The 24674-nt window shown below is 36.0% G+C and overlaps 2 protein-coding genes across 2 annotated transcripts; both read right to left on the reverse strand.

Moving 5' to 3' along the window:
• Nucleotides 1–947: 947 nt before the first annotated feature.
• LOC102669438 (exocyst complex component EXO70B1) lies at nt 948–14727 on the reverse strand. The gene is made up of 2 exons (XM_006581938.3): nt 14618–14727; nt 948–2835 (listed from the first exon to the last, which is right to left on the reverse strand). Exon 2 carries the CDS (start codon nt 2585–2587, stop codon nt 1352–1354), a length of 1236 nt encoding a protein of 411 aa, XP_006582001.2. The 5' UTR covers nt 2588–2835; nt 14618–14727; the 3' UTR covers nt 948–1351.
• On the reverse strand, nt 12282–14767 carry LOC100789752 (exocyst complex component EXO70B1). The gene has a single exon (XM_003528166.4). The coding sequence runs from the start codon at nt 14669–14671 to the stop codon at nt 12698–12700; it is 1974 nt and encodes a 657-aa protein (XP_003528214.1). The 5' UTR covers nt 14672–14767; the 3' UTR covers nt 12282–12697.
• Between the last annotated feature and the right edge of the window lie 9907 nt (nt 14768–24674).

Consider the following 24674-nt stretch of genomic DNA (forward strand, 5'->3'; position numbering starts at 1 on the left):
TCAATCTATATTGACCAAAGTAAAAGTCTCTGTATATCATAAAATGAACAAAGTTGAGGAAGAAAGAAATTTGAGGGATTAAGAATTATTGATAGAGTTCAAAAGCCCGCAGAGTTGAATTCAGAGACGCTAACATGTCAACTCCACTGCTTTAGTTTCAGATTTTATAAAATTAACGTATACAACAAGTATTTGAAGACCTCAATTTGATAAAAAGCTAGAAATTGATGAATTGAACATCACCAAATTTTAAATTTCAAACTCTTCCCAATAAAATATAAAACTTAACACCCTCCAGAGAAATCATTTTGGCACGGGAGCTATTCAAAGCTGAAGCAGAATGGTTAACATTGTAGGCGTACCAAATTGTTCTAAAACTACTCTATTTTTGCAAATTGTTTTTTTTTATTATGACTTTCATAGAAAAAAGTCATATAATTGCAATATTTATGGCATCCTTATTGACTGGAAATTGATTTTTTTTTTTGCTCCTCTAACTAGGAAATTTTTTCAGATTTGTCATTGCCAAAGTTTAAAATGATGCCACTTCAAGTCTGCTGGTGCTTAACAACAACAAAAAGCTCAAAATGATGGAAATACTGGGAGCAGAGATTAATATATTTCCTATCTAAATATCCAAAGTTTTTTCTTTTTTATTAAGCATACTTTATGAAGATTTGTGGACTTTATGTCATGTGTACTTGAAGTGCTTTGTTTTGCTCTAACATAAGGTTTTAAGATTCCACTAAGTGTGGTAGGTTCTATTATTTCAGTTATTATGTTGTATCTTTGATTTCTACTAGTGAGACCTCACATTTTTTTCCAACAATGATGTTGCATATTTGTTCTAATGTTCTCCTTTTTCACACAATGAAAGCATGCACGTAAAATCAGGAGTGTTAAGCTTGATTTTCAATGATGCATTTAGATTAATGACACAGATTAAATAGGCTACTCGAACGGTAATGGTACAACTGGTGATGTGCTACCTTTACTCGGAAAGACACCTATGTTAACCCTTACTACCAAATAACAGTCATATAGGTAATTGCTATACTGGATCTAACGTGTGCATGCACCATTTGTACAACATGTGGCAAAGGCAATACATGAACAATCACCATGATGATTATCGTTCTTGGATTTAACCAATCTTAAACATGGAAACAAATTAAAGAGGAATCCTTACACAGTTGGGATTTTGTGTTGAGACATACAGTGGAATAAATATACGACAATGGGACAAATCCTTTGCAACTATGTTTGCAACGAATGATGATAATAATATTTTTGTATTCTAAATCAATGCAAACTTGTGTCTCCTTTCCTTCTCTTCTGACATCAGATTCATCTACTCTCTTACAAGAAACAAATTGTTGAGTCTATCTTTAACGTCAAACAATCCATACTCAATGTGCTCATAAGCTTCCTTACCAAGAAAATCCTGCAACCTCCCAATGAAGTTTCCATATGCTGGCAACAAGATCTTTTCTATGGATTCTATCATTATTCTCCTTAGCCCCTCAGTTGAGACAAACCACGTAGACTGAACGTTGCATATATCATCGAAGTGTCCGTTGAAGGAACGAAGCTTGTTTTTCATTAACTGTGCCGCAACATTAGGCTCTGACTCATTGATGTCCAGCTTCAAAATATCCAAGATCTTATTCCATGAGTTTCTCAGATAGAGTTGAAGGTTTTCTTGGATACTAGTTGTGTTTTTTTCAATCCAGTCATTTCCAAGAATATATCTCAATTCACGCTGCATTGCCCTTTGCTGTATGTAGCTTCGATTGTTGATGATGAAAACGTAACCCAAAATAGGATCATGGTAATTTTGGGAGTTGGCTTCCAAACTGCTGTCTAACAGGTCTGTTATCATGGCTATGCTATTCAGTGGAAATCCTTCTTCATAAGTCATGGGGTTCAATGAATGCAAATAATGAATCCCAGCGTAGTCCAGCACATCAAGGGTAATCTGATGAACCCTGCCGCCGGGAACAATGGCTTTCTCCTTAACACCGTAAGTAAGACTTAACAATTCCCCGAACTGACGTATTCCGTGTAATGGTGAGACAATGTCCAAATCTATCAACAACTTGTCCCGCAATGCAGGGTAACTGTCCAAACTCTTCCGAAACCCGAACCTATGTATTCCGGGTAATGCAGGGTACTTATCCTCAAGGGGAATGAACCCTTCAAAGACGCATTCACAGAGTCTTCTTTCATTGGGTAATAGTATCCTATCAGCTAAGCACAAAGCTTTTATAAAAAACTCGGTCTTAATCGTGTTGCCAATTTTGAGCTCTATCCACCCTGATAGTATCTCACTCAGAAACTCCCTCCGCCAAGTAATGTACACGTCAATGCATTCCTCCCTTAACCCTGCTGTCACCATCAGCCTTACACATTCACGAAGGTCATTGATAATAACTGATGGCAGAGAATCCACCACCAAGTTGTCATCGCAATGCAATTGCAGATCTGGAGTCTGGACAAGACTAGCTTTGAGGTATTCCTCAGCATGCTTGAAAATTGTTAAAATAACATTTTCATTCTCCTTCTTAAGCGCCTCTATGCAACCCATGAACTGTGTCACAATACTATTGTTATCACTATCATTAATTCTTTGTTGTGATTCAGTGACTAACAATCCTAGATCCTCAATTTCTTGAGGGGAATCAGCCTCTTGTGCCACAGATGCAATAGCCTGGGGGGAATCCACTTGAGTAACACTAGGACTGGTTCTTGTTCCTTGCGATTGTGCATGTGAACCAAAGTCAATGACTACATGATCATGATCTCGGTCTTGGAGTCCATGATGATACCCACTTCCTGGAGCAACCAAAGAGGAACGAAGAATGATGAGGGAATAACTGAAACTCCCTCCAACAATGACTAACCATAACTTTATTTTCATGAGTTGTAATATTAGGAGTCCACTGAAAAAGACTAAGAGATCAACCTCAAAACCAAAATGACTCAATCTTGATAAAGCCAAAGACATGATAGCAAATGCAGCACATGAAGCAAGGCTATATGCGTCTGGTTTCCCTTTCACTACTTTATCGAAGAAAAAAGAGTACACAGAAGTGATCATCAAAATAAAAAAGGCCATGTGAGCTTCCACCCGAGGAGAGGTGGAGCACTCCCAAACATTTGCAAACAAGACAGTAAGGCAGATAATGAAAATAAAACCAATGTAAAGTAATATCTTCCACCATGTCCACTTTCCAAATAGATTATTGAAAGAAGAGCTGAAAGCGTAACAGAGGAGTCCAACAACAGATGAAAAGAAACACACAAATCTCCATACCTTTGACTTCTGCAGCCAACTCTGAATATTGATCATGATCAACATGAAGACCATACTCTTTCTCAAGCTAGCAAAGTTTGTATTCTGGAAAATAGAAGCTGATAGCCACCACGAGTTTTGACTTGGGATAAGATAAACCCTTCATCTTTTCATAGAAATTTCAAGGAAAGGGAATGGGAATGGAGAGCTTCACTTCTATTAAAATTTGTGTGGGTCCGGAGGGTGTTAGAATAGAAATTTCAAGGAAAGGGAATGGAATCTGAAAGCTACTACATTTCTATTAAAATAGTGAATTATAATTTTAAAAAATTTATAATTGATGCACACGCAAAAGAAAAGTGATCTGACTAATAAAAGTATAGTGACGGTTGACTTTTTTCAGTGCTTTGCATGATGAGGACGAATTGAATATGAGTAAAGATGAACCGGTCGTCAGGTCTACCTCCATAATTTGACCAGTTCAATCCTAAGTTGCTGATGTCATTAGGTGCTAGCTATGTTGCTGATATCATGAGGTTTAAATACATTTGCAATTGGCTAAATTTTACTCTATTTTTTTCAGTTTAATTCCTTATGTTTTGAAAGGTTGAATTGTGTTTCTTAAAGTCTTTTCACAAATATTTTATAAAGACACAATGAAGGAAGACAGACAAAGCAACTCACAAATTTGAACACTTTCAGCAACTCACAAACCAAAGGTATCGTCCTATGGATGAAATATAGTTTTGTAAATCTTGTTTTGAAAAATTTGGTAAACACTGCAGAGTTAGCTGCAAACAGGTTGAATCCAAGATCGAGATTAATTGTTTTGTAAAATTGGATAATGTGATCGAAGACAATCTTCAGGATTATCCTAAAAAGTTTGAGTTGTTGAAAAGTGATAATAAAAAATTGTACAAAATTAATGACATGTAAAAGAGAGCATTAAGAACTTGCCGAAAGTAATAAACAAAAGGTAAAAATGAAAAATTGGTTCCCCACTTTATCTCCAGTATCGGATTTGGTCTCCCAGTTTTTTAGTTCACGAATTTTGTCCTCCTATGTTGTAAAATCTTATCATGTTGGTCCCACAGGACACAATTGGACGTTGACCGTTAGGCAGTGACGTTGACTGTCACGTGTCAATGTCTGATAGACACGTAAAAAGGTTTGCAATTTTTTACCTTATGTGTTTTTTACCCCAACCCTAAAGCTTGGTTTTTGGAACCGCTATCCCATAAATCGCAAACCCTTGCCTGAAGGTTTCACCGTTTGTGTTTGTTAGTGGTTGTGGTATGCGTGAAAAATCGCTGTTGAACGTCGTAGGAACATGGAAGTGACTTTTGTTTTCAAGTAAGTTATGTTATTTGTGGGGTTTGTTTGTTGATGTGGTCCAGAGGGTGGTTTTGTGTATTTGTGTGGTTGTTGTGGGTGGATAGTTTTGTCTATTTGTGTGGGGTTCGTTGGTGGTGGTTGTGTACGAATAGTTTTGTCTATTTTTGTTGAGGTTTTGGGGTCCACGAGGTCTTTAGTAGTTTTTTTTGTTGTGTTGGTCTTTTATGTGTTCGTTGGTGGTGTGGTCCCGATTTTGTGTTTGACGGGGTTTGTGCTTTAATTTCTTTTTGTTGTGGTGGTCCCTTATGTGTTGAGCTGGAAACATGAATACTGGTTTTTTTTTTTTGTGGTGGTGGTCCTGATTTTGGCTTTTGTTTTCGTTTTGTTTTGAAAACCTTTGGTGATGGGTGTTGTTTTGATTAATTTTTTGTGCTTTGTTGTCGTTCGTGTTTTTTGCAGGCCAATCGAAGAACAAACAGTGAGGTTAAAGATTCACCATGGAGGGATGTTTATTTATAAGCCATCTATGACACCTTCTACCCCATACACATATGTACTAATAAAATGAAAAGAAATCATAATTAATTAAAAGTTTTTAAAACACATTTAAATAAAATCCTTTCAACATGGTAAAAGGCTCACATTCACTTTCTTTTACGTCATATTCAAAGTTGTCCAAATAAATAATAAAGTCATCTCTGCTCAAACAAGACTACCTAAGACTTCATACAATTAATAAGAAACCTATATCCCAATGTCACATCCTATTAGAGCATTGTGTCCCGACGTCCTTCAACACAAGGTTCCTTAAAGCAATTCACCTAGTCATCCTCATCTAACTAAAATGCATAACAAAACTCTTAGCACGAAACATGATTCCCAAGGGTCAATAGCAACCTTATGATACACCCCATAATCCAACTTAACTGGAAACACACTAAACACTAATCATTGAAACCACTACAAGAGCTAACTCAGGGTGGGAGATCCTGTCCATGCATCCCACGAACACACAAAGGCATTGATCTTGTCAAGACATGACTAGGTACACGTAAAAGGCCATGAAAGATACTAAGGTAGTCATTGGAGCATCCTCAGATTTTTCCCATATTAAGGTAAGGAGAACTAAGATTTATCTCGCTAATCATACAACTATTATCAATAATCTTCTAGGTCACCTACCTTACGCAAGAACACTCACTCTCGAACCCTTCCATGCTTAACAATTAATGCCTTACTAAATACCTTACACTCTTCTTAAGGTTTCACACTAAATCTCTTAACTATTCTTCACAACTTTTTCAACTACTATATATTCCTAAACAACTCTTTACAAGTTATCTCCTAGGAACTACGGTTACAATTTTCTATGGGTACTACACTTATAAGATTCTCAATCTCGCACTTAGGTGGTAACTAAGCACATCCTCAAGGAACACATGTACATGACTTACTAAGTTGGCTTTCATCTATAGGTAACAAGGATAATGCCCACTCAAGTATTTTCCTCTCAAAACACCTTAACATGATTAACAAGAGCGAAGTCTCTCTCTATTTGTAACAGAAGTAATAACATGACAGATTATCAAGCGGTTTGACAAGACATGATTGGAAGATGAGCAACCAATAACAAAATAAACACTTAATTAATTAGGAGGCAATAATTTTAAATCAAGAATGATCACTTATTCATAATTAACAACAAATATTCTGAAAGAATTATATAAACGAAAACATGAACACAATGTACACCCATGTGGAGATGTTAACAATCATTTGATTGTGATAGAAACATCAATAATAAAAAACTATTTGACGTAGGCTTGCAACACAAAGAATGAGTTATACTATGGCTTGCAAGTATAATCGAGTTACTTGACTTCAACACGTAACACAAGAAAATGGGTTGCACTAGAACTCGAAGGTATAGTCAAAATAGTATTCCTTATGAAATATATCCCGATATGGGTCATCGAACTATAAGGTATTAGCATCGCTAAGAACAAGAAATCACAAACAACCATATCATTTATACAATTAAGGGAGAACACCTTACTACAAACATACATAGAATTATAAGGTTTCTATAACAAGCATATAGCATACATATAAGGAGTAAGAATTAAAAAGTCATTAGGATGTATTTAACGAATCACAAGTTTCAACAATCACGTTTATGATCACTCACTAAGAAAAGAAAGGATTAGCCAACACATGTTAACACATTGATTAAACACACTCATTCACAACACACCTGCAAGTTCAAGGTTCTTGACGACATTAATACACACATCAAGTTTTCAAGATAACTTATATCACTTAATGGCTTGCCATGACATCCTACTGCACTTCACAAATTATAGAGATGGCCAGTCTCATAACTCATGACTCAACAGTGGATTTATGGTATAACAGACATTAAGGATGCAATGCACATCACAAGCATCATTCAGTCTCATTTAATCATGCAAGGAAAAAAACAGTTAATAATTCAAGCATGCTCAACAAAAATATTCATAAGTAATCACAAAGAGCACACACCAGCATATGGTAAACACATAACACACTAGCTGAAAGGTTCGACCTGCTCTGATACCACTAAATGTGACACCCTCTACCCCATACATATATGTACTAATAAAAGGAAAAAAATCATAATTAATTAAAAGTTTTTAAAACACATTTAAATAAAATCCTTTCAACAGGGTAAAAGGCTCACATTCACTTTCTTATACATCATATTCAAACTTGTCCAAATAAATAATAAAGTCATCTCAGCTCAAACAAGACCGCCTAATTCATACAATTAATATAGAAACCTATACCCCAATGTCACATCCTATCAGAGCATTGTGTCCCGACGTCCTTCAACACAAGGTTCCTTAAAACAATTCACCTAGTCATCTGCTCCCCCGAACACGATGTTCAAGATCATCACATGATTCAAACACAAACAACACATAGGGAGTGAGTTATCACATTCATAACTAATAGAGAAACAAGACAACTAGATATACATATCATATAAATGAGATACAACTTACTTAAACATAACTCACATAATTCCACCACTTTGTCATTTAAAATTCACTTTTCAATCATCAATCACATTACACATGAATCACACACTCCGATCGAGACATAATAACACATCAATTTCATAATAGACAATTAGTAAGCGTATGCAATAGTTATGCTAAGACTCAAGCCTATATGCAATGTGGTACCATGTCAGTGAAAAACCTCCCTGGGACGCTTAGGAGTACATAACAAGACACATCATAACATGGATATCTTAAGTTACTCTCACTAAGTAAAATCATAGGGAGATCAGTAAGGGTTACACTGTTTTGCGAGAATGCTCCAACCATGTGGGATCGGCACAGACTTAAAGGAGCACTCAAACTGGGTGTATTTACCCCCAAGGCCTACACTCCGAAGAGTCCGTCAGGGTCTCTCCCTCCTGATTCAGGTCCAACCCCTAAAATAATTTTTTACATGCAGACAGTGCTCATGAACTATACAATACCCACGACCTAACACTTGCGTTTTAAACACGTTTAACACATTGCGCTACAATTTAACACTGGTTCCTAAATAAGAAACCTACACTTTCTCTTTAACACTGGTTCCTAAATAGGAAACCTACACTTTTTCTTTAACACTGCGCATTAACACTTTTCTCAAGATAACACTGGTCGTGTTATTGTATAATTCACAGCTCACAACACAAGTAATGTCACATCAAGTGTTAACCACACACTTATTCACAACTAAAACTTGTTCACAATTTCACATCTCATAATGTCACAATCCATCATCATATGTTTACATGTATATCACAGATTAACACATATTCAACTTTGCACTTATACTCAATCTCGATAACAATATTATAATTTCAAAGCAATATGTTATTCCACAATTCATGACAAATTTAATTTATAGACACTGCTCATGAATTATACAATACCCACGACCTCATACTCGTGTTTTAAACACGTTTAACACATTGCGCTACTATTTAACACTGGTTCATAAATAGGAAATCTATACTTTCTCTTTAATACTATACATAAGCATTTTCTCAACATCAACACTGGTCGGATTATTGTATAATTCACAGCTTACAACATAATTATTGTCACATAAGTATTAAACACAAACACACTTATTCACAACCAAATATCATGCCCACAATAATTTGTATAAAATAAGTCATTGAATAATATAGTTTAGAATATAATTCACGTTAATAAAAAGAGTTCAATTTTTTTAAGGGTTCACACTCAACACAAGAACGCATCAATTTCACAGCAATTTCTCATTGGGACATCAACTGGTTCATCAAACATATATAATTCACAGTTATAATTATAATTATAAAATAAAAAATTACGGAAACACTCCAAAATCCATTCCAATTGATACTCTAAGGATCCCTACACATGTTCTCGCTAATCCCCATTACCTCGATGTAGTCACTCAAGCGTTCTCCATTATCAATTGTGGCATTTTTGGTGCTCTCTAGAGCTCCTCCTCTGGTTGCTCTGTTAGGGTTTCTAAACGTTAGAGAGAAGGAGAAGGGATTGAAGCCTCAATTCCATTGTCCTACGTGCGATGCAACTTTCTCCGTTCACAAACATTCTTTTGTAAATCTCAATGGTGAAGGTGTTCAGAATTAAATTTCGAACCACATATCAAAATTTCACAACAATCCAACAGTTAACAAACATAATGGTAGTTTTACCGAGACAATTATGAGTTTCTGCAGGAAAGAAAAAGTTACAATGTGAAGGGTATTTCTATCAGCTCCGACAATTTTTCGTAATTCCCAACGGTGAGAAGGCTCGGAATTGAGTTAAGAACCTGGTGCTTAAATTTTACGACGATCCAACGGTAAATGAGTCCGAGATCATTGTTTTTTTGAGATAGGTTTGGTGGTATACAGAAAAAAGAGAGAGTTTTGGGAGAAGGAGAGGGAAAAACGAAATTGAGAGTAAGAGAAGGCATTGGTGTGAAAACTAACCTAATACGTTTCTATTTATAGCTAGGGTACTTAGAACTTATCATTTACTCTATTTATTTATTTTTATTATTTTATAAAAAAAATTCTATTTTATTCCCTATCAAATGAATAAATAAAATACTTTTTTCTCTCAAATCATTATTTTAATTAATAAAATTATTTCTCCTTATTTATTTAATTACAAAAGCCTCATCATTTTAAAACTCTATTTATTTTAAATGAAAAACCTTTTTAATTTAATTTACGAAAAATGGGATGTTACACCATCTACTGTGTATGTCAATGGTGAGATCGTTGAAGAAGAATGGGGTTGGGATGTGGATACTATGTCATATATTGACTTGACGAAGGTGATTAAGTCTATCGGGTATAAAGCATTCAAGTGCTTATGGTACATGTACCCCTGAAAAGCACTTTGCAGAGGGTTGAATCCACTTAATTGTGACTCAGATATTTTGCAATTGGCTGAAGATGTTTCTGTGTTTGATGTGGTTGAAGTGTATGTGGAAGAGGGGGTGTTTGACAAATTTGAAAAAAAGTTGAATGATTTTAAGGGAGATGAGGTTGTTGTAATTGATGGAGTGAAGGCTGAACCAGTTGTGAAGGGTGAAGATGAGGCTGAGGTTCTGGTGGAGGGTGAGGTTAAGGTGGAGGCTGAGGTTCAGCTTGATGAGAAAAGTTTGGTGGAGGTTGAGATGCAAGGTGAAGATGAGGCTGGTGTTGTAGGTGAGATGGAGGTTGTTGTTGAGGGTGTGGATGATGATGATGTTGGGGCTAAGGCAGATGATGATGATGTGGGGGCTGAAGAAACTGATGATGATGATGTTGGGGCTGATGAAGATGATAATGATAGTAGCGACTGTAGTGATGTTTCAGATAGTGACTTTGAAGAAAGCTCGGATTGGACAACATGGTTGGACTCTCAAACATTTAGTCAAAGTACTAACCCCACATTTGATACTAATAAAGTAGACTTAACAAATTGTGATTTTGCTGATGAAGGTGGATATTCTGATGAGTTGGATACTCCACCTGGAAGTGAAGATGAAGGTCCCCCAAAAGTTAGATTTTCTCGTTTTAAGGTGCCTGAAAATGATGAAGATGTCAAGTTTGAGATTGGGTTATGCACTCATTAAGTTTTTAGCATTTGCTGTCATTAAAGTCTGAACAATATTAACACTACCAAATACTTAAATAAGCAAGTAGGTATAGTGATAAAAGAGTTTATTTCTTACTTTAATCATAAGGATCATGATTCTTACTTTAATTGTTAAAATCACCTCTAGACTAAGATAATGTATTTTAAGATATAAGTAAAATAGAAAGATGGATTTAGTGTAATAAGCAAAATAGAAAACAAATTTTGCAATGAAGCCTTTTATATAAAGTCAGTGCATAAATTATTTTTCACTTTTTATATTTACAATATCATTTTAATATAATTAATACATACATAATTTTCATATATTATATTTACAATATCATTATATTATTTTTAAGTGATGTATAAAGTTTTCAATTATTTTATTTTTATACCTGCGCATTGCCCTGGATCACAATCTAGTTTATAATTTACAACAAACCAATGCATGAAGATCGCAAAACTTAAATTTTAGTATTCAAGTAGAAACTTACATAGTTAACCCGAAGAAAATCTGGGTGGATTACTAAATTTTAAGCTAATGACAAGATTATTTTACGGGTACCATATATTTGATAATGATAATATTGAGAATTTTAAAAATACTGCCTAATAAGCAATATTAACATATCTATATGATTTAGGGGTTGCTCTTATTCATTACAGAGGTAGTGACAATGAAAAAAAGAATTGAAGAAGAGTATAATCTTTTAACATACGGAATTTTGGAAAACCATCAATCTATATTGACCAAAGTAAAAGTCCCTGTTTATCATAAAATGAAAAAAGTTGAGGAAGAAAGAAATTTGAGGGATTAAGAATTATTGATAGAGTTCAAAAGCCAGCAGAGTTGAATTCAGAGACGCTAACATGTCAACTCCACTGCTTTAGTTTCAGATTTTATAAAATTAACGTATACAACAAGTATTTGAAGACCTCAATTTGATAAACAGCTAGAAATTGATGAATTGAACATCACCAAATTTTAAATTTTAAACTCTTCCCAATAAAATATAAAATTTAACACCCTCCAGAGAAATCATTTTGGCACGGGAGTTATTCAAAGCTGAAGCAGAATGGTTAACATCGGAGGCGTACCAAATTGTTCTAAAACTACTCTATTTTTGTAAATTGTTCTTTATTATTATTACTTTCATAGAAAAAAGTCATATAATTGCAATATTTATGGCATCCTTATTGACTGGAAATTGATTTTTTATTTTGCTCCTCTTAACTAGGAAATTTTTTCAGATTTGTCATTGCCAAAGTTTAAAATGATACCACTTCAAGTCTGCCGGTGCTTAACAACAACAAATTGCTTAAAATCAGTTCGTAGGAATTTTTCACTGAGCCCTCATGATATGTTGTTGGTTTTGATGGTTGCATATTTGTTCTAATGTCTCCTTTTTCAGACAATGAAAGCATGCACATAAAATCAGGAATGTTAAGCTTAAATTTCAATAATGCATTTGGATTAATGGCACAGATTAAATAGGCCACTTGAACGGTAATGGTACAACTCTTGATGTGCTACCTTTACTCGGAAAGACACCTATGTTAACCCTTACTACCAAATAACAGTCGTACAGGAAATTGCTATATATACTGGATTTAGTGCGTGCATGCACCATTTGTACAACATGTGGCAAAGGCAATACATGAACAATCACCATGATGATTATCGTTCTTGGATTTAACCAATCTTAAACATGGAAACAAATTAAAGAGGAATCCTTACACAGTTGGGATTTTGTGTTGAGACATACAGTGGAATAAATGTACAACAATGGCACAAATCCTTTGCAACTATGTTTGCAATGAATGATGATGATATTTTTGTATTCTAAATCAATGCAAACTTGTGTCTCCTTTCCTTCTCTTCTGGCATCAGATTCATCTACTCTCTTACAAGAAATAAATTGTTGAGTCTATCTTGAATGTCAAACATTCCATACTCAATGTGCTCATAAGCTTGGTTACCAATAAAATCCTGCAACCTCCCAATGAAGTTTCCATATGCTGGCAACAAGATCTTTTCTATGGATTGTATAATTTTTCTCCTTAGCTCCTTAGTGAAGACAAACCACGTACACTGAATGTTGCATATATCGTCGAAGTGTTCGTTGAAGGAAAGAAGCTTGTTTTTCATTAACTGTGCCGCAACATTAGGCTCTGACTCATTGATGTCCAGCTTCAAAATATCCAAGATCTTATTCCATGAGCTTCTCAGATAGAGTTGAAGGTTTTCTTTGATACTAGTTGTGTTTTTTCGAATCCAGTCATTTCCAAGAATATGTCTCAATCCACCCCGCATTGCCCTTTGCCGTATGTAGCTTCGATTGTTGATGATGAAAACGTAACCCAAAATAGGATCATGGTAATTTTGGGAGTTGGCTTCCAAACTGCTGTCTAACAGGTTTGTTATCATGGCTATGTTATTCAGTGGAAACTTTCCTTCCAAACTGCTGTCTAACAGGTCTGTTAACTGCACATCTATAATCCCAGCGTAGTCCAGCACATCAAGGGTAATCTGATGAACCCTGCCGCCGGGAACAATGGCTTTCTCCTTAACACCGTAAGTAAGACTTAACAATTCCCCGAACTTACGTCCATGTATTGTTTCGGGCAATCCAGGATAACTGTCCAAACTCTTCCGAAACCCGAACCTATGTATTCCCGGTAATGCAGGGTACTTATCCTCAAAGGGAATGGACCCCTCAAAGACGCATTCACATAGTCTTCTTTCATTGGGTAATAATATCCTATCAGCTACGCACAAAGCTTTTATATAAAACCGGGCAATTTTGAGCTTTATCAACCATGATAGCATCTCACCCAGAAACTCCCTCCGCCAAGTAATGTACACGTCAATGCATTCCTCCTTTAACCCTGCTGTCACCATCAGCCTTACACATTCACGAAGGTCATTGATAATAACTGATGGCAGAGAATCCACCACCAAGTTGTCATCGCAATGCAATTGCAGCACTGGAGTCTGGACAAGACTAGCTTTGAGGTATTCCTCAGCATGCTTGAAAATTGTGAAAATAACTTTCTCTTTCTCCTTCTTAAGCGCCTCTATGCAACCCATGAACTGTGTCACAATACTATTGTTATCACTATCATTATTTCTTTGTTGCGATTCAGTGACTTGGAATCCTAGATCTTCAATTTCTGGAGGGGAATCAGTCTCTTGTGCCATGATAACAATAGCTTGGGACGTATCTACTTGAGTAGTGCTAGAACTGGTTCTGGTTCCCTGTGATTCTGAATGTGAACCAAATTCAATGACTACATGATGATGATTTTGATCTTGGAGTCCATGATACCCACTTCTCGCAGCAACCAAAGAGGAACGAAGAATGACGAGGGAATAACTGAAACTTCCTCCAACAATGACTAACCATAACTTTATTTTCATGAGTTGTATTGTTAGGACTCCACTGAAAAAGTGTAAGAGATCAACCTCAAAACCAAAATGACTCAATCTTGATAAAGCCAAAGACATGATTGCAAATGCAGCACATGAAACAAGGCTATATGCGTCTGGTTTCCCTTTCACTTCTTTATCGAAGAAAAAAGCATACACAGAAGTGATCATCAAAATAAAAAAGGCCATGTGAGCTTCCACCCGAGGAGAGGTGGAGCACTCCCAAACCTTTGCAAACAAGACAGTAAGGCAGATAATGAAACTAAAACCAATGTAAAGTAATATCTTCCACCATGTCCACTTTCCAAATAGATTATTGAAAGAAGAGCTGAAAGCGTAACAGAGCAGTCCAACAACAGATGAAAAGAAACACACAAATCTCCATACCTTTCGCTTCTGCAGCCAACTCTGAATATTGATCATGATCAACATGAAGACCATGCCTCTTTCTCAAGCTAGCAAAGTTTGTATTCTGGAAAATAGAAGCTGATAGCCACCACCAGTTTTGACTTGGGATAAGATAAACCCTTCATCTTTTCATAGAAATTTCAAGGAAAGGGAATGGAAAGTGAAAGCTACTAAGTTTCTATTAAAATAGTGAATTATAATTTTCAAAAAATTTATAATTGATGCACCAGCGCGAAAGAAAAGTGGTCTCACTAATAAAAGTATAGTGACGGTTGACTTCTGCAGTGCTTTGCATGATGAGGACCAATTAATACGTGTAACATCCAATTTTTCATTTTTCATGAAATAAATTAAAATAAATAGAATTTTAAAAAAATAATAAGTTTTTCGTAATTAAAAAAATAAGAGAAATATTTTAATTAATTAAAATAATAATTTTAAGGTAACTAAAATAAATATATGCTTTTAGAAAAAAATATATTTTTATTTATTCATTTGAGAGAGACTAAAATAGATTTTCTTCATATTAAATGATAAAATAAAAAAAAAATAAAGTAAATATTCCCAGAATATACTAGTTATAAATAGAGGCTTAATAAGTCACCTTTTATGTTTATGACATGTCTTCGCGCACTCTCTTCTTCTCAAATTTGTTTTTCCTCCTTCCTTTCTCAAACCCCCCCCCCCCCCCTTTTTTTTACTTACACTCAAACTTGTCTGAGTAAAATGACAACGATCCCAGAATCGCTAACCATTGGATCCTCCTGAAATTTGAACGTGTGGTTCAGAACTTATTTTCGCACATATCCACTGTTGGGATTTTTGAGATAATATCTATGGTGGAAGAAATATCCCTTGCACCGAGCTTTCTCTTTTCCTGCAGACACCCAAAACCTGTCCTAGTAAAATTATGATCTTGGACTCATCAATCGTTGGATCGTTGTAGAATTTGAACACCACCTTTGGAACACATTTTCACCATTGTGATTTGCGAATTAATGATTTTGCAGAGATAAATTAGTCTCACACGTTGACAGTAAAATAGAGGCTACAATCTCTTCCCCTTCTCTCTAACACTTGAAAACTCTAACAAAGCAAACATGAGAAAAGTTTGAGGAATCTTAGGAAACAACTAGAGATGTCGCTATCACTGTGGAACTACACACGTGAACCCGCTTAGAGGTAATGGATGAGTTTATCACAATAGGGGTTAGAATGAACATGTGTAGAGATCTTTAGGGGATCAAATTGAGGTTTATTTTGGGATGTTTATTGTATTATAATTCTTCATGTATAATTATAATTGCCAGGATTTTATATTGGAATCATGAAATTGGGTGTATATGATAATTTGAATATGTGATGAATTATGAGATAACATGTTGCATTGAGATCATAAAATTGTTATTGAGATTGGGTATAAGTGCAAAGTTGAACATGATGTGATGGTGGATTATGACATTATGAGATGTTAAATTGTAGATATGAGATTTGACTTTGAATAAGTGTATGATTAATACTTGATGATACAATACTTGTGTTGTGAGCTGTGAATTATACAATAACTCGATTGGTGTTTACCTTGAGAAAAGTGATTATGCGCAGTGTTAAAGGGAAAGTGTAGGATTCCTAGTTAGGAACCTAAAGTGTTAAATTTTAACGCAATGTGTTAAACATGTTTGAAACACGAGTGTGAGGTCGTGGTTATTGTATAATTCATTAGCAGTGTTTGGGTGTAAAAATTATTTTAGGGGTTGGACCTGAATCAGGAAGGTGAGGCCCTAACAGATTCTTTGAAGTCTAGGCCATAGGGGTAAAGACACTCGGTTTGAGTGTTCCTTTAAGTCTATGTTGATCCCATATAGTTGGAATATTCTCACAAAATATAGTAACATTGACTGGTCACCTTATGATTTCTTATGATTTTACTTAGTGAGAGTCACCTAACATACCCATTGTATGGTGTGTCTTGTTATGCACTCCTAAGCGCCCCAGTGTGGTTTTTCACTAACATGGTACCGCATTACATATAGCTTGAGTCTTAGTATAATTGTTCCATAACATCGGCTAATTTTTTATTATGAAATTGATGAGTGTTCTTATGTCTTAATCCGAGTGTGTGATTCATGCGTAATGTGATTGATGATTGAAAAATGAATTTTAAATGATAAAATGCTGAAATGACGTGGATTGTATTAAGTTGAGCTATGTTATAATTACTTTCATGATTTATTTTGATTACGTCTTTGTTTATTTGTATTTTTTTTAGAAATGTGAAAACTCACTTCTTGTGTGCTATTTGTGTTTGGATCCTGTAATGATCTCGAACCTTGTGTTCGTGGGAGTAGATGACTTTAAAGAACCACGTGCTAGAGGATGCTGGGACACAATGATATGATAGAATGTGACATTGGGGATGAGTTTTATTTTAATTGCATGATGTAATTTAATCACAAAATATACATATACATAGTAGTTATCAAGGCGCGACATATTAAAATTATTTTGAAAATAATTGAGGAGTCGTGTGTTTTGTATAGTTCATAGATAGAGTATGTGTGTTAAAATATTTTTTGGGTTGGATTAGAATAAGGAGAGAGAGGCCCTAACAGCCTCTTCAGAATCTAGGGCTTGGGGATAAATACACCCGGTTTGAGTGTTCCTTTAAGCCAGTGTCAATCCCACATGGTTAGAGCATTCTCGCAAAACAACATGATCCTGACTGGTCTCCCTATGATTTTACCTAGTGAGAATGACCTGACTTACCATGTGTAGTTTGTCTTGTCATGTACTCCTAAGCGTCCGATGAGGTTTTTCACTGACATGGTACCACATTGCATATAGGATTGAGTCTTAGTATATCTATTGCATAACGCCTATGTAATTATTATAGCAAACAACAAACATAATATATGATTAAAAAAATACTAAAATTTTGGTGTACAAAAAAATAATATATACAATACTAATAATGATCACTATTATTAGCTTCATCAATAAAATCATTTTCTTCATCTTTTGCTAAATCAATAATTTCATCATCACTTTCTTCTTCTTTGCGGTCAACAACTTCTGAAGGTATAACTGGTTTTCCATCAACTATGGAACGGGCTAAATCATTCCTATCCCAAGACAATCCTTGATCATTATGTAGGACATTAGATGTAAAGGGAATCGAGCCAATATCATCATTTTCTTGACTAACCTCAAGTGTAGTTTTCTTAGGCACATCATACAAGTCTTAAGGCTTTGTTTTCTGAACAACTAACCAATTAGGATCTTTGGTACCTTTAACATAATATACTTGTTGAGACTGATTGGTCAAGAAATATGGCTCATTAGTTCTTAATTTATGACTACTATTAATAAGAAAGAATCCATATTTGTCATTAGGATACATCTAAAGATATCTCATTGGCCTAACAATCCTTACCTCATCTACCAAGTGAATGGACAGATGGATCATTATGTCAAAAAAAGAAGGAGGAAATATTTTCTCTAACTTGCATAAGGTTAGAACTATTGTTCTTTGTAGCAAGTCTAAGTTCTCCAAACTCAATGTCTATACAATTCCCCAAACTTACGTCCATGTATTGTTTCGGGCAATCCAGGATAACTATCCAAACTATTCCGAAACCCAAACCTATGTATTCCTGGTATTGCAGGGTACTTATCCTCAAGGGGAATGGACCCTTCAAAGATGCATTCACAGAGTCTTCTTTCATTGGGTAAAATATCCTATCAGCTACGCACAAAGCTTTTATATAAAACTGGGTGTTGTCAATTTTGAGCTCTATCAACCATGATAGTATCTCACACAGAAACTCCCTCCGCCAAGTAATGTACATGTCAATGCATTCCTCCTTTAACCCTGCTATCACCATCACCCTTACATATTCACGAAGGTCATTGATAATAGCTGATGTTAGAGAATCCACCACCAAGTTGTCATAGCAATGCAATTGCAGCACTGGAGTTTGGACAAGACTAGCTTTGAGGTATTCCTCATCATGCTTGAAAATTGTCAAAACAACTTTCTGATTATCCTTCTTAAGCGCCTCTATGCAACCCATGAACTGTTTCACAATACTATTGTTATCACTATCATTATTTCTTTGTTGTGATTCAGTGACTTTGAATCCTAGATCCTCAATTTCTGGAGAGGAAATAGCTTCCTGTGCCATGATAACAATAGCTTGGGACGTATCTACTTGAGTAGTGCTAGAACTGGTTCTAGTTCCTTGTGATTCTGAATGTGAACCAAATTCAATGACTACATGATGATGATTTTGATCTTGGAGTCCATGATACCCACTTCTCGCAGCAACCAAAGAGGAACGAAGAATGACGAGGGAATAACTGAAACTCCCTCCAACAATGACTAACCATAACTTTATTTTCATGAGTTGTATTGTTAGGACTCCACTGAAAAGTGTAAAAGATCAACCTCAAAACCGAAATGACTCAATCTTGATAAAGCCAAAGACATGATAGCAAATGCAGCACATGAAACAAGGCTATATGCATCTGGTTTCCCTTTCACTTCTTTATCGAAGAAAAAAGCATACACAGAAGTGATCATCAAAATAAAAAAGGCCATGTGAGCTTCCGCCCGAGGAGAGGTGGAGCACTCCCAAACCTTTGCAAACAAGACAGTAAGGCAGATAATGAAACTAAAACCAATGTAAAGTAATATCTTCCACCATGTCCACTTTCCAAATAGATTATTGAAAGAAGAGCTGAAAGTGTAACAGAGCAGTCCAACAACAGATGAAAAGAAACACACAAATCTCCATACCTTTGGCATCTGCAGCCAACTCTGACTATTGATCATGATCAACATGAAGACCATGCTCTTTCTCAAGCTAGCAAAGTTTGTATTCTAGAAAATAGAAGCTGATAGCCACTACTAGTTTTGACTTGGGAAAAAATAAACCCTTCATCTTTCCATAGAAATTTCAAGGAAAGGGAATGGAAATTGAAAGCTACTACGTTTCTATTAAAATAGTGAATTATAATTTTCAAAAATTTATAATTGATGCATACGCAAAAGAAAAGTGATTTGACTAATAAAAGTATAGTGACGGTTGACTTCTTTCAGTGCTTTGCATGATGAGGAAGAATTGAATATGAGTAAAGATGAACCGGTCGTCAGGTCTACCTCCATAATTTGACCAGTTCAATCCTAAGTTGCTGATGTCACTAGGTGCTAGCTACGCTGCTGATATCATGAGGTTTAAATACATTTGCAATTGGGTAAATTTTACTCTATTTTTTTCAGTTTAATTTCTTATGTTTTGAAAGGTTGAATTGTGTTTCTTAAAGTCTTTTCACAAATATTTTATAAAGACGCAATGAAGGAAGACAAACAAAGCAACTCACAAATTTGAAGACTTTCAACAACCCAAACCAAAGGTATCGTCCTATGGATGAAGTATAGTTTTGTAAATCTTGTTTTGAAAAATTTGGTAAACACTGCAGAGTTAGCAACTCTGCAAACAGGTTGAATCCAAGATCGAGATTAATTGTTTTGTAAAAATGGATGATGTGATCGAAGAGAATCTTCAGGATTATCCTAAAAAGTTTGAGTTGTTGAAAAGTGATAATAAAAAATTGAACAAAATTAATGACAAGTAAAAGAGAACATTAAGAACTTGCAAAAAGTAATAAACAAAAGACAAAATTACAAAATTGGTCTCCCACTTTATCTCCAGTTTCAGATTTGGTCCCCCAGTTTTTTAATTCACGAATTTTGTCCTCCTATTTTGTAAAATCTTGCAATGTTGGTCCCACAGGTCACAATTGGACGTTGATTGTCACGTGTCAACGTCTGATAGGCACGTAAAAAGGTTTGCGATTTTACCATCTGTGTTTTTTACCCCAACCCTAAAGCTTGGTTTTTGGAACCGCTATCCCATAAACCGCAAACCTGTGCCTGAAGGTTTCACTGTTCGTGTTTGTTGGTGGTTGTGGTGTGCGTGAAGAATCGTTGTTGAACGTCGTAGGAACATGAAAGTGGTTTTCGTTTTCAAGTTATGTTATTTGTGGTGTTTGTTTGTTGATGTGGTCCAGAGAGTGGTTTTGTGTATTTGTGTGGTGGTTGTGTGTGGTCCCAATTTTGTGTTTGACGGGGTTTGTGCTTTAATTTTTTTTTTTTTTTGTGGTGGTCCCTTATGTGTTGAGTTGGAAACATGAATATTGGTTTTTTTTTTGTGGTGGTGGTCCCGATTTTGGCTTTTGTTTTTGTTTTGTTCGAAAACCTTTGGTGGTGAGTGTTGTTTTGATTAATTTTTTGTGCTTTGTTGTCGTTCGTGTTTTTCACAGGCCAACCGAAGAACAAACAGCGAGGTTAAATATTCACCATGGAGAAATGTTTATTTATAAGTCATCTGTGATACCCTCTACCCCATACATATATATATACGAATAAAAGAAAAAGAAATCATAATTAGTTAAAAGTTTTTAAAACACATTTAAATAAAATCCTTTCAACAGGGTAAAAGACTCACATTCACTTTCTTTTACATCATATTCAAACTTGTCCAAATAAATAATAAAGTCATCTCGGCTCAAACTAGGCCGCCTAAGACTTCATACAATTAATATAGAAACCTATACCCCAATGTCACATCCTATCAGAGATTATGTCCCAATGTCCTTCAGTACAAGGTTCCTTAAAGCAATTCAGCTAGTCATCCTCATCTAACAAAAATGCATAACAAAACTCTTAGCACAAAACATGATTCCTAAAGGTCAATAGAAACCTTATGATACACCCCATAATCCAACTTAACTGGAAACACACTAAACACTAATCATCGAAACCACTATAAGAGCTAATTCAGGGTGGGAGATCCTGTCCATGCATCCCATGAACACACAAAGGCATTGATCTTATCAAGACATGATCAGGTACACATAAAAGGCCACGAAAGATACTAAGGTAGTCATTGGAGTATCCTCAGACTTTTCCTATATTAAGGTAAGGAGAACTAAGATTTATCTCGCTAATCATACAACTATCATCAATAATCCTCTAAGTCACCTACCTTACGCAATAACACTCACTCTCGAACCCTTCCATGCTTAGCAATTAATGCCTTACTAAATACCTTACACTCTTCTTAAGGTTTCACACTAAATCTCTTAACTATTCTTCACAACTTTTTCAACTACTATATATTCTTAAACAACTCTTTACCAGTTATCTCCTCTCGAAACACCTTAACATGATTAACAAGAGCGAAGTATCTCTCTATTCATAACAAAAGTAATAACATGACAGATTATCAAGCAATTTGACAAGACATGATTGGAAGATGAGCAACCAATAACAAAATAAACACTCAATTAATTAGGAGGCGACAATTTTAAATCAAGAATGATCACTTATTCATAATTAACAACAAATATTCCGAAAGAAATATATAAACGAAAACATGAACACAATGTACACCCATATGGAGATGTTGTAACATCCTAGAAATTTCTACCCGGAGTTTTCGGAAACGATGTATTTTGAATGATTATATATATATAAGTATTATTCAGTGTATATGCATATATATGTTCTTGGTAGAAATAGGAGTAGTGGGGGCAAGATATGCGGATTAGGCTAATTAAGGAAGAGAAATCCATAACTGGGAGGTTATGGGTTAATTCCTAATTAATTAGTTAAAAATCATCGTTTTGCGTGCGACTTAAAATTCAACGAAACCAACCTCTGAACCACGCTCGGGGTTCTATTCTGAGCGTTTTGATATATATATTGGTTACTTTCGAAAATTGGCCCCGACGAACGCAGAGAAACGCAAGGAACTGGAACCAGAGAAACGACACGCAAACCGAGGCAGGATTTTAGCGTTTCAAAGGTCAGATTTTCTCACTTTTGTGATTGAGTATAGGTCACAATCAAAAGAGAAAGTGGGCCCTTTTTGCTCCACTCAAATGGGGACATGTGGCAGAGCTTGAATAAAATAATAGAAAAAGAGAAAACCCTTTTTATTTAAAACCAAAAAGCTTTTCTCTCTCTTCACTCAGCCCCCACACTTTTTCAGACAGCTCTCTCTCTCCCTCACGTTGCCATTTTCTTCTCCCTCATTCTCCATTGAAGCTCCAAACAAAGCTTCAACCTTTGGCCATCATTTCTGCCCCAAATCGCGAAAGGAGGGCATTTTTGGAGTCGTGAAGTGCGTGGCTACGAGTCGGACTTCGAAATTTCAGGTTTGGGTGGACTTCTTTCTCCTTTGATTTTCGTGGGTATGGGGTTTGGGGAGATATGATGGGTAGTCTTGCTAGGTTTCTGCTGTGTGATGATTATTTGTGAAGACATTTGTTGAAAGCTTGTTGAAACTGCCATGTTTGGATGAGTTAGACATACCCATTCTATTTTAGGGTTTTTGTGATGATGTTTGTGATGTTTATATGCTGAAATTGCCCATGGAAAACTGTTAGAGATGAAATGTAGAGTTAACCTAGGGTTGGAAAGTGAGAATGTGGTGTTATGAGTGGAAAAAGAGTGAGGCGTTGAGAGTTGGAAGGCTAAGTCTGAATTCTGTGGTAAATGGAGGTTAAAGTGAGTTAATCCTAGCTTGAAATATCATTTAGGACTTATGAGAAAGCTTGGACTGTGCTAGAGAGAAAAATAAATGACCAAAGTGAACAAAGAGCCATTTCTAGGGCAAATTTGGGTGTTGAAGAGTCAAATTTTAATTCGGTGAGATTTTAGGTGTAAATCCAGTTTGAGCAAGTCTAAATAGATGTTATGGACTGGTGTGAGGTGAGAGTTTGCTTCAAATTTACCTCATTCTAAATTTCACTTTTCAAACCTAGAAAACCCATTGAATTGAGGGGTTGTGGACACCTAGATTCTGTGTTGCTGTGTTTTGAAGCTTGACTTTGGGTTAGACATGGTTGATACATGATTTGGGACTTGTAGGAATTGATTTGGGCAAGATTGGATGAGGGAAAGTGGAATTTTCGAAATCTGCACTTATGCAGAATTTTGCTGTCAAAATAGGTGCAACAGGATTTTGGTTTGTGCAGAAAAATGCTTGTGTGTGGTTGGCTGTGGAAAGAGCAGTGCAGAATGAGTTTTGGATGTTTTCTAGTAGATCCCAACGGTCAAAATGTAGGCTTAAGTACTAGAGACTTCCAGTAAAATTTTCGAGTCGATCCAACGGTTAACGAATTGGAACGAAGGAATTGTTACTGGGGTCTTTAAGTGAGAAAAGCTGTGATTTTGGTTGGTGTTTTGGCAGAGTTGTCTGCCTTTGCTCTGTTTTGCTTGGCTGTGATAGCTTGTGCTGTTTGAATGTTGTTTTGCTTGGATGTTGTGGAAGCTTGGGAGGATTGATGGGGACCCGGTGTTGAGAGAAACGAGGATATGGGCTACGTGGGAGTACGTGAGCTCAGATGGAGGTGGGCAACAGGGGATGGTGGGTTTATGCGCGCATTGTGGATGTGGAAAACTTGTTGTGCACCATCGCCCGACCGCCACCTAGTACCACATGTGATGAGTACCCCATAATCCTACAGGCTTGAGATGAGGAAGTGTTGAAGGGTGAAACTTCCTGCTTTTATTGTTGACCACAGAGTGGTACCTGAAGATATGTCGCGGGGGTCAGGAGACCTTGGGGACGTCAGGTGGGGTGCTAATACCCAAAACCAAGCTTGACCAATCCCGACCCAACCCGGGCATAGTCGGTCAGTGAGAACCTGTGATGTACCTAAGCAGGCGAGCTCCTGGCAATCAACAGATAAAAGGAACAAAGACCACAAAGCAAGGGGGCTTGTGGTGGCTGGCCAGCTGTGAATTTTGTGTGATATGTGGATTATGGCCTCTGGTAATCGATTACCAAGGGTGGGTAATCAATTACAAGGCTTAAAATTAAAGACAGGAGGCTAAGATGGTCTCTGGTAATCGATTACCACGGGGTGTAATCGATTACCAGGCTTGAAAACGAAGTCAGGAAACTAAGGGAGCCTCTGGTAATCGATTACCAGCCTGTGTAATCGATTACACAAAGGGATGGGT

Source organism: Glycine max, chromosome 6, assembly GCF_000004515.6.
Source record: "Glycine max cultivar Williams 82 chromosome 6, Glycine_max_v4.0, whole genome shotgun sequence".
Lineage (NCBI taxonomy): Eukaryota > Viridiplantae > Streptophyta > Magnoliopsida > Fabales > Fabaceae > Glycine > Glycine max.